Source organism: Salvelinus namaycush, chromosome 28 (assembly GCF_016432855.1).
Source record: "Salvelinus namaycush isolate Seneca chromosome 28, SaNama_1.0, whole genome shotgun sequence".
Taxonomy (NCBI): Eukaryota; Metazoa; Chordata; class Actinopteri; order Salmoniformes; family Salmonidae; genus Salvelinus; species Salvelinus namaycush.
The window spans coordinates 43,805,386-43,817,556 of NC_052334.1; the positions used below are offsets into that span (position 1 = coordinate 43,805,386).

General features: G+C 41.9%; 1 protein-coding gene across 1 annotated transcript in view; it reads right to left on the reverse strand.

Moving 5' to 3' along the window:
• Positions 1 to 12,171, reverse strand: part of rbks (ribokinase) — a 74,828-nt gene that overhangs the window by 27,900 nt on the left and 34,757 nt on the right. The window contains exons 3-5 of the mRNA XM_038967024.1: positions 9,498 to 9,630; positions 8,534 to 8,597; positions 8,164 to 8,226 (exon numbers count right to left, since the gene is read on the reverse strand). Coding sequence (XP_038822952.1) covers positions 8,164 to 8,226; positions 8,534 to 8,597; positions 9,498 to 9,630 — 260 coding nt within the window. The remainder of the gene's footprint in view (positions 1 to 8,163; positions 8,227 to 8,533; positions 8,598 to 9,497; positions 9,631 to 12,171) is intronic.

Below are 12,171 nucleotides of genomic sequence, written 5' to 3' on the forward strand. Positions count from 1 at the left end.
TGAGCCTTGGACTGGCCCTTCGACATGTTCCAATCTCCTCTGACTGTGTTTTAGTACTCCAACACTACGCACCCGGAATGACTAGCTGTGTTTTTTTTTATGGGTATTGTTGAATTTTTTTAGCTGAATCGCAGAGGTCTGAGATGCTTGAACCACTTTTGCTCAGTCGATTCAGGAAATGAACTGCCAGTCAACAATTGTACGTCCTGTCAAATCGTCTTTAGAAAGTGAATCCAAAATATAAATTCCTGCATTGAGGTACAAGGAAAATGACCATGGACTGTTGTTGTCAACGAGAATCTCAATCTATTGTACCAGTTTATATCACACTGGTTAGTAGGGTTGGGCTTTGACCTATCGTGATGTACACATTCTTTTTTTTGTGGGGGGGGGGGGGGGGGGGGGGGGGCTATGATTGCACCCCTGCCCCATGATTGGGCAGGGGTGCAGCCATGGGTGGGCCTGGGAGGGCATAGGTCCACACACTAGTCAGCCTGGCCCTCCCACTGAGGAGCCAGGACCAGCCAATCAGAATTAGTTTTCCCCCACAAATGGGCTTTATTTCAGACAGAAATACTCCTCAGCAACCAGGGGTTCTATCCAAATCTAAATAAAAATGATACAAACCTAAAAAGTAACTTCCATTGCCAACTATGTAAAAATAGCCGATATAAAGCCAACAAATAAAAACATTGCAGCCTGCAGGTAGAAAATATCCTGATAAAAAAATATATCCTATAAATCACATTAGCTACGCATGGCCTGTCTGCAACGAACTTGAAAGAAGCTTGCACTAACAAACTTGCAACATTGTATAAAATATTCTGGGCTCGGGCAGACACAGCTGTACGCTATTTTGCGCAAGGGATAAGCGCTCATCGGGTAGACCTATTTTATGACATTTCCACTCGATCAGAGCATGACATTTTTCCCTTTCACACCGTGGTTATCGAAAGGGAGAGAGCTGGAAAGAACTTTCAAAAACATTGAGGAACTATTGTCATTCTCAATGGATGGAAAAACAGACTTTGTTTGTTTTACTTTGAGATGACGAAAACAATACTTTGAGAAGCCCCACAGCTCATTAGTGAAGACGCAGTTAAGCCAATCAGAAATACTATCAGATCCCCAAATGGGCACATTTTCAGTATATACCTACATTTGCGCACAGGCCAGGTAGCATATAAGCCTACTTCTATGCGGCATCAGGTGCATGTCCTTACTCAACATTGACAGTAGTGCTCTAAACAAAAGACAATGACTAAACTGGCAAAACTCGTAAACAAAACTTTTTTCTCACAAGTGTAGCAAAGGTCGTGGGCTCTGCAAACAACATGTCCACTCTGACAAAGAGAACGGTAAAAGACCGGAATAATAATATATTGAATGCATGAACAGAAATTACCATAACCAAACAAACATTGTAGACTAGAAATGATATGAATTAACGGTAAAAATGTAGGCTACTACTGGTGATATGTGATGGGGAATTGAGAGACACCAACAATCAAGGCAAAGAATTCACACAATGAAGTTATGAAACAATGAATGTGCACACATTGGTGAGAGAGCGCATTCTGGAGAGACGTGCATTGTACATTTTAACCACACTCTCCTTCTTCTTGGACTGTGCCATCCACGCGGCCTCCGCTATGGATTAGTCTCAGCCTCTGCAATGGATTAGTTCACTGAGATGGGCACGAATCAGAGAGGTGTCTCGTGTGCCAACATTTTCTTTTGATATATTTTCTACTGCTCAACAACAACAAAAATCTTGGTTGACCAATAGCCTATCGACCAAACAATCGACCAGTCGACTAATTGGGGTCAGCCCTAGTGAGCATAGTCATTATATATATATATTTTTTTTTTACTGGACTGATGGCCTGCAACTAATGGTCAGTCTGATGGGAGGGAGCGAGCCTCTCACCTGACTCACCGTCCCTCTGCTCTCCCTCCACTGAGAAAAGGACACACAGTCTACCAGCTGATGGCTAAACTCAAGTCGCACTGCATTATCTCTGCCTCATGCACCAATTCATGTTGTTACTTCTATGAAAAGAGAAGGTGAAATATTCCTCGATATTAAAAAAGTCAAGCCGCTAATAATAACAATCCCCAATGCAAGTTTATCGGAACACTTTGCTATACTCATTCATTACAGCTGCAGTGCTGGTTGTAGCGTGAGTGGAAGTTGGGTGGACACGTATTTTGGGTGAACGCTTAGTGTTGAACAAAGTGTTGACAGTGCTGAATAACAAGTTCCTGAAACAACTTACTCATAAAAACAGAAGCTATTTGCAGTATTCTCTCTAGTTGTGGTTTTAAAGTTTTGAAATCTCATAGTATCAACTTTGGTGTGCGTTCGAGGCTTCTTGTTACAGTCTATGGCTCGAGGAAACTGTGCAGAGATGGTGAACTTAGATATCTGATTGGCCAGCGGTAGGCCTATAGGTGCACTTGATTTGCTCCCTGGGCTTGCCGGGTAGGCGGAGTTCTACCTTCAGACACATGAAATGGTTCAAAATGATGAATCAAGTTTACCTACCGCCAACAGCATGAAACAAATCAAAAAAGTAGGAACGCTAGGCTTTATCGTTGGGTTTTTTACAGAAATGTTTGGTGATGGACTAGGAATGCCTTGGAGATCGACCGGTTGGTGACCACTTGCTTAGTCTATAGACTTTCACTCTTATTTTAAAAAGCCACAACTTTCGGACAACACCTTCGTAGGCTAGAATATTTGGGATATAAGCTACTGTTCATCATTTTAACTTGTCTTAAAGCTTTTATGATAGGCCAGTAGGAGGAATGAGGATAGGTTATTGGCCATTTGGTTTTCAACTTCGCTCGGAGGGATTTTCCCGGCCAGCATGGATATTTTTCTTTCTTAATAAGCTTAAACTTAAACAAACTTGTCATTCGACTTTTCTAAAGGCTATTGATATTGGTTGTTCTCTCTCATTATTAGTCCCCTGGCTATTCAAATACCTTTTTTGAGATGGAACTCCGTTACAGCCATTGTGTCATCGGGAGAAAGCCATGCATGCAACGATGAAGCGTAGCCTTCAGCCATATACATAAACCATATAGAATGCAGAGAGAAGGGAATATAGACCGTTTTTTTTTTTAAACAGCTAAACACAAGATAGTTGTCCATTAGGAGTGTCCATTATATATATAAAAAAGAATGAATATGTTTAGGCTATAGCCTAATGCATCTGACAGAGAGAGTCAGAAAGAAACAATAAATTCTGACTGGACATTTTGCGCTGCTTTGGTGGAATTCTCTGCATTGTGTGGCCTACATTCCTCTTTTGCGTTCTGTATCACGTATTTATTGAAATAGGTTATCGTAAATAGGAATAGGCAAATGTGCACTGCAAGACTCCAATCTTTACTACGGGGCTCCAGTCAAGTTCAAATAGGCTAAACCATCGTGATTCTGGATTAGCTAGCCCATCCCCAGTTCTAAGCATACTAACAATTTTTAGCTGAACATCATAGCAGGCCTGGAAGCAGTTACTAATCAAAAGAGGACCATCGTGCGCTACTGAGTTTGGTTGGTGCGTATAACCAGTGACTCCAGATAAGCAACAAATGTGATGGGTCTGCACTAATGTCGTATAAAGCCTACTTCATTTTTCTTTTTCACTGCATCAGGGAGGCATAAATATTTGTATGAAAAGAACAAGTTTCAACAACTGAGACATAAACTGAAGAAGTTTCACAGACATGTGACTAACAGAAATGGAATAATGTGTCCCTGAACAAAGGGGGGGTCAAAATCAAAAGTAACAGTCAGTATCTGGTGTGGCCACCAGCTGCATTAAGTACTGCAGTACTCCTCCTCATGGACTGCACCAGATTTGCCAGTTCTTGCTGTGAGATGTTACCGCACTCTTCCACCAAGGCACCTGCAAGTTCCCGGACATTTATCGGGGGAATGGCCCTAGCCCTCACCCTCCGATCCAACAGGTCTCAGATATGCTCAATGGGATTGAGATCCGGGCGCTTCGCTGGCCAGGTCAGAACACTGACATTCCTGTCGCACAGAACGAGCAGTATGGCTGGTGGCATTGTCATGTTGGAGGGTCATGTCAGGATGAGCCTGCAGGAAAGGTACCACATGAGGCAGGAGGATGTCTTCCCTGTAACGCACAGCATTGAGATTGCCTGCAATGACAACAAGCTCAATCCAATGATGCTGTGACACACCGCCCCAGACCATGACGGAACCTCCACCTCCAAATCGATCCCGCTCCAGAGTACAGGCCTCGGTGTGACGCTCATTCCTTCAACGATAAACGCGAATCCGACCATCACCCCTGGTGAGACAAAACCGTGACTCGTCAGTGAAGAGCACTTTTTCCCAGTCCTGTCTGGTCCAGAGATGGTGGGTTTGTGCCCATAGGCGACGTTGTTGCCGGTGATGTCTGGTGAGGACTTGCCTTACAAAAGGCCTATAAGCCCTCAGTCCAGCCTCTCTCAGCCTATTGCAGACAGTCTGAGCACTGATGGAGGGATTGTGCGTTCCTGGTGTAACTCGGGCAGTTGTTGTTGCCATCCTGTACCTGTCCCGCAGGTGTGATGTTTGGATGTACCAATCCTGTGCAGGTGTTGTTACATGTGGTCTGCCACTGCGAGGACGATCAGCTGTCCGTCCTGTCTCCCTGTAGTGCTGTCTTAGGCGTCTCACAGTACAGACATTGCAATTTATTGCCCTGGCCACATCTGCAGTCCTCATGCCTCCTTGCAGCATGCCTAAGGCATGTTCACGCAGATGAGCAGGGACCCTGGGCATCTTTCTTTTGGTGTTTTTCTGAGTCAGTAGAAAGGCCTCTTTAGTGTCCTAAGTTTTCATAACTGTGACCTTAAGCTGTTAGTGTCTTAACGACCGTTCCACAGGTGCATGTTCATTAATTGTTTATGGTTCATTGAACAAGTATGGGAAACAGTGTTTAAACCCTTTACAACACATATGTCAGAGTCAAGGCCCGCGGGCCACATCCGGCCCGCGAGAAGGTTTTTTACGGCCCCTGGGATGATCTTGATTTATTATTAGAACCGGCCCGCAGACCGCAGCAAGCCGGCAGCCCGCAGATCTTTTACACGCACCAATACTACATTTCCCACAATGCAACGGTGACGCACCGAGCAGTAGGCTGCTTCATTTCAATATTTATTGGCACAGCAGTCGTCAGCATCACAGTAAAATTAACTTTCAGATACCCATCAAAAATGGCAAAACGGAAGGTGGACACTGAGAACCGGGGGTTTCAAACAAGGTGGGAGTCGGAGTATATGTTCACGGAGGTAGCTGGAAAACCTGTGTGTCTTCTGTGTGGAGAAAGTGTGGCGGTACTGAAAGAGTATAATCTGAGACGACATTATGAAACGAAACACGCGGACAAAAACAAGAATATGGACATGGAACAAAGGCTACAAAAGGCTAGATTTTTGCACTTTATTTTATTGTATTTCAATCCAATTATATTTTAAAAATATTTCAGTTGAGTGGATGATAGAAAATTGCTATTATTGTTTTTTTCTTTGAAGTAAATTTAGCCCACTTTTGCTAAAATAGAAAATATAGGCTACTGATGGTGCCTTGAATACCGGTTTCTTTCATTTAATGTTCATGTTATGGGGATTTTTATATAAAGGAAATTTGTCTTTTGTGTCTGTTGAAAATTAAAGATTACTGACAGAGCCATAAGAAAATATTGCTTTATTTATCTGATCATATTGGAATATATTTGTTAGGTTTTCAGTAGGTTCAATTAGGTTCACTAGACTATATGCGTCATTTAAAAAATTTTCAATGAACATTCGAACAGTCCGGCCCTCGGCTTGTAGCTAAATTTTTTATTTGGCCCTCCGTCCATTTGACTTTGACACCCCTGCTTTACAATGAAGATCTGTGAAGTTATATGGATTTTTACGGAATTATCTTTGAAAGACAGGGTCCTGAAAAAGGGACTCCTTTTTTTGCTGAGTTTAGAACATGAAAAACAGTTCAGTACTGGAATTTGTGTTACTTTCGGTACTTCTGTGAAATATGTCTCACGTCATATACCGATTGAGAGGATCTAGTCTGTATAGTAATTTGCCTGAATCTTTTCAAGGAGGCAATAGTAAGCTAGCCAGGCTACATGCGCTTACAGCTGACATAAGGCGAGCCACTTTTGAGAAGCAAGCGATGAGAGAAAATTATGACATTTGACTTCTTCAAACAAAAACATAAAACCTCCATGCCAGCAACTTGTTGACAAAACTGTCTCCAGAAGCAAACATTGGGAATACTTTGATTACAAAGCAGATGACGAGGGCCAGTCAACAGAAACAACTAAGCAAAAGGTTTTACAAAGCAGTGCAAGGGAGGTTTAGCTCCAAAACTACAAACTATTTTACACATGACATTTGCATTGTAACATTCTTCTAGCAACTTAATCTTGGTTACCCAGAAGTAAAATTATGTCGCAAAAAAATTGTAATTTCCTGTTTTACTTCTGGGGGGGATGTTGTTAACGATTGGGATTACCTTTGCGCGAAGGAAGCGAAGTCTCCTCCTTCTCTCTTCCGCAATTTCACACGTGTTTATAATGGCCAAAAATGTAATTTTTGTTTTGATACACTTTTACGATATAGCCAATTTTGAGTTTGTGGAATGTAGTGGAAACCGTTTATCATCCGCACCCAGGCTTGAAAATCATTGCACCAATTTAAGCACTACCTTCGCCCTGATTCATCCAAATAATCAATGACGAAAACCCCAAACCAGGAACTACTGCTACTCGTAATCACTTAATTCTACGTGAGCCTTGACAGATTCTCACTGTTTTATCTGTCCACGAGAGATTACTAGCAACTCAATTCCAATTATTTTTGAATGACATGAAGATATATTTAGCATGACATTCATGTGAGCATTATAATATGACTACAACCGAAAAGTCATGTGAAATAACGTAGTTATGCCAGCAATATATTTAGACTGCTTCGCGTTTGTCTAGGCTTGCTGGCAGCAGTCAGCCAGCAGCCCTTGATAGAGCATTGCACCCTGGGAGTTGAAATGCACTCTGAGAATCGTAGTATGCTGTGCAAAATCCATTGTACTTCTATGGGGTGTTAGACTATTGCAATATAGAAACTTCAGAAATTAGCTTCAAAGTGTTTTTTTTATGTAGTTTTGGAACTAAACTATTATTTTAATACATTAAATGATTTAGCTATAATGAATCATAGGTTCTAATGAATGTCATTATGGCCATAGATGAGCAAATTAACCCTTGAAAACAGTTTAGATGTAATTGTCAAATTATTTTGTGTGCTCTGAGTCTCAGACATGGTTTTGTATTTGGAATATTGAAGATATTCTTCTGTTATTTAATATGGTGTTTTATTTTTTATACAAATTGATGAGAGAATATATTATATTTGTTATTGTAGTTGTTATACTCGTTTTTTCATCATATTGTTCAATGTTCAAATGTTCAACTGTCGCTATCGAAGTATAAATTCTGGTATCATGACAACACTAAGAGCCCATGTTATGGCAGAAATGGACTCTGCACGAATGCCCGGCCGCCCCGTCTTCAGTCAGCTGTAAATTCCACACAATGTTTATTTTTTTACAATTATGACGGTTACTTTATTTTCATGACGGTCTTCATCCATTACCGTCGGTTATACGGTAATAGTCATCCCTAACGCAAACCCCTTCTTCCTAAAACACTAACTTCCTGTGTACCTCAGCAGGATTCGCAAGATTTGTACTATTCACACACACACCCGTATGCACGAGCACACACTCGCACTCAAGCGCTTCGCCCACCCACATATCAGCGATGCATTATATCACCTGATTCTATTTGTAGACACAGATGCAGATAAAGCCCAGGCTAATTTTACACTCTGTGCAGAGGAGGGTTTAGAGGGAAGTAGTAGAGTGGTGCGTACTGATCCTCGTCCCATTCAGATGCACTTAGTGTGTAGGTGCACATCTGGCGAATCCTGCTCCTCAGTAAAGCATATGTATGTGTCTGTGTGTGAGTGAGTAACCAAGTAAATGCACATTGAGCAAGTGAGTGATTGTATGTGTTGGTAATTTTTTGGGTGGATTTTTACATTTTAACAGGGCAGTCTACGGCCCCCGTTTACCTGCATCGTTGACAATGATGGAGGCAGCACCAGTGGCCGAGTCAACCGTCTGCCCCACAAACTCTAGAGAGGGAGAAAATGAGGAATAAAGAGGAAGCATTTCCAACACATATGATGTATTCCTTCATTTCTAATAGTTTGGCACTTTTGGGACTATTCCATTGGTCCAATTACGCTAAGCAAACTCGATCTTAAACGAAGCACATCTAAAAGAAAAACAAATATTATTACGATCAAGGTCTGGGATGATGCATGCCATGAAATAGCATATCTGTTGCATTTCAAGCTAGTTTTGAAATAAGCACAGCAACTTATTTGTATTTTAAGAATGGCCTGTTGTTTTGAAAGTTGTAATTTTTGGTATTCTTACCTGTGGATACACCATTGTCCTTGAAATTCTGGATGTAGTTTTCTCCAAAGAAGTCTTTGCCAACCTGAAATAAAAATGCTATGATGAAACTTCGAAAACACGGATCTAAGCAATACATGAGATAGATACTTTTTGAAGATCAGTGAACTCCAACCAGAATCGGGTTGTATTTTCTCGTACCCCGCTGGCATACTGGCAAAGTGCCGTCACATCACACAAACACATGCACACACACATATGCACACACATAGACACATGTGCAAACACACACAAGGCCATCGCGCCAAGCCTTCAAGATACGACGACCCCACCCGTCCGACGCCTCCTCATGTCCACCTCTCCTCCCTCATCCTCCCCTCGATCCCTCGATCTGCTCTGGGATGTCCACATCGTAAAATCGTTTGGGGGGGCGTTGAAGGGGTCCCCACCTCGCCCTCAGGCTCCCCACTTTTATCCCACGCTTTCAAGGAAGAAGTCAAAGAGGCATCTGTGCCCTAACTGCCTATGAAGTGTAGTATGCAGTGGTAGTAGCACTATAGTGGGAGCCTAGGCCCCCTTTGTCTTTGAAGTGCGGCCTTCCTCCTTGGATGTTTCTCAAAAGCCTGGGCATCTATTTTTGGGCTCTGCCCATGCCTGGAGAGCCGCTCCCGCGTTGTACAGCTTATCGACTGGACCCTTTGTTCTTGACAGAGGTGGGGCTTCAGCTACTTTGCTGATCTTTTTTTTATGCTGTGCCTAGCTGATTGGATGTATGGGAATAATTGGCGTTTGAAGGAGTGTGGTGTGTGTTATGCATGTGTAATGGTACGGATCAAGGGGGAATGAGGGCCGAAGCGTTGACAGGGGTGGTTAGAGGAGTTCAGTGTGAAAGAGTGTGTTCTGGAAAAAAAGAGTAGAGTACAGTAGAGGGACAGTGAGAGAGAGAGAGAGGGCTTGCTTGCCATTTACTGCCACTGTGTCATACCTTGCAGACCATGGCAGTCTTGGCTCCCATTCTAGCGGCCTGAATACACTGGTTTGCCCCTTTGCCTCCGAAACCAATGAAGAACTTGTGACCGTGGATGGTCTCTCCCGCCTTGGGTAGCCTTGGTGCCTGGCTGAGGGAGAAATCGCACAGGTGAAATATCCCTCACAGACTCATAAAACCCTGTAGTAAAACTCTAAAGTCACTTACAACTACGACAAAGGTGCAATGATATGTCCATTTTTGAGACAGCAACAAGTGTACTCTGGTGATATGATCTCTGCTAATAACAGACTATGGGGATTGCAACATCGAGGAATCGCTTACTCACACTCACTCACCCTCATTACTGACGCCACACGTTTACACCCACATGCAGACACACCCCCCTCACACCTATGCTGCTGCTAAAATGATTATTGATTAGATGTATTACTACAATTAAGCAGTGTTCATTGATTATTGATGGCCATTAACATTAGTATCTATCCATTTATCCTGCTACTGGTCACTATTACTCTTGTATACATGTATATCTGCCTATCACGTCTACACTGACACTCTTGCACACACACAACACACACACACCACTTATAATGCTGCTTATTATTATTATTATTTATTCTGCTACCAGTCACTTTTCCACACGTACATACATTCCCTTAACTTTTTCCACATTTTGTTACGTTACATCCTTATTCTAAAATTGATTTCTTTTAAATGTATCATCAATGACAAAGCGAAAACAGGTTTTTTGAAATTTTTGCAAATAAAATACCTTATTTACATCAGTATTCAGACCCTTTGCTATGAGACTAGAAATTGAGCTCAGGTGCATCCTGTTTCCATTGATCATCCTTGAGATGTTGCTACAACTTGATTGGAGTCCACCTGTGGTAAATTAAATTGATTGGACATGACTTGGAAAGGCACACACCTGTCTATATAAGGTCCCACCGTTTACAGTGCATGTCAGAGCAAAATCAAAGCCATGAGGTAGAAGGAATTGTCCGTAGAGCTCCGAGACAGGACTGTGTCGAGGCACAGATCTGGGAAAGGGTACCAAAAAATGTCTGCAGCATCATTCTTAAATGGAAGAAGTTTGAAACCACCAAGACTCTTCCTAGAGCTAGCCGTCTGGCCAAACTGAGAAATCGAGGGAGAAGTCCTTGGTCAGGGAAGTGACCAAGAACCCGATGTACACTCTGACAGAGCTCCAGAGTGCTTATGTGGAGATGGGAGAACCTTCCAGAAGGACAACCATTTCTGCAGCACTCAACCAATCAGGCCTCAATCAATTCTCTGGTCTGATGACACCAAGATTGAACTCTTTGGCCTGAATGCCAAGCGTCACTTCTGGAGGAAACCCTACGGTGAAGCAAGGTGGTGGGGATGTTTTTCAGCGGCAGGGACTGGGAGACTAGTCAGGATCGAGGCAAAAAATGAACGGAGCAAAGTAAATATTTTTTTGAATAAGGCTGTAACGTAACAAAACGTGGAAAAAGATCTGAATACTTTCAGAACGCACTGTATCTACCTAAACTACTCCAGTATCCATGCACAATGTACATTTGGTACTGACCCTGTATATAGCTTACATTGTCCTGTTTTCTTTCTCTCTTATTTCTTGCTTTTTTTAGGTAAACTATTTTGATATTGATTACTGCACTGTTCGGAAGGGCTTGCAAGTTAAGTATTTCACTGTACTTGTGCATGTGACAATTAAAACTTAAAACTGGAATCCTGTTCCCCTGCATATGGGAAAAATAACCATCCAAAGCAAAGGCCTTTTCACCCTGCATTGTTCTTAGCCCCAGGCTAGACTGCTGGCCCTAGGTTAACTTAGCCCTTTGTTCACACAAGCATTTGTTAACCCTGGGCTAAGCTTTAGCCCTGGGCTAAGGATTCACAATTGTATTACAAAGCACTGGGCTAGCGGACAAACACAACATGCGATCAACATTCTACCTCTGACACATGACCAATATTATAAGCTGAGCAATAATTTAAGTTAGTTTATTAGTATCCTCATTAGCTACTGCACATGCAGCAGCTACACTTCCTAAGGTCCACATAAAATGTACAAATGCGTGACGAAGTACAAAACAGTAATATACAAGAACAACATAAGATATCATATTAAAATGAAAAAATAAATAAAGTTATATATAGGAAAGACACCAAGAGACAACAAAAATACTATTTACACACTAATCATAGTTTAAAACCGTTAATCATAGATTTACTGATCTAGATTTAAAATGAAGTGGTGCAACACATCTCTGATGAATTATAAACCTAGATTTACAAAACCTAGATTAGCTCTAATCCTAGATGAATTTAAACCATGTTGGTGCAACCCACCCTCAGTGTTTTTTTATGACCGGTTTATTGTTAATTACCCATGCTGACACTGACTGTAACTCCATGCTAAGAGTCTCAGTGAGCTCACTGGCTGTAGTTGCTGATGTGTAGAGTGTCCAATCATCAGCATACATAGTCATTTTAGCTTCTTGTAAGACAAGTGACAAATGATTTGTGAAAATGCAACTACCCTGAGGGATTCCATACTATACATATCTGATGTTAGAGAAGCTTCCATTGAAGAATAATCTCAGAGTTCTATTGGATAAATAACTCTCCAACCATGTGATGGCAGGTGATATAAAGCCAT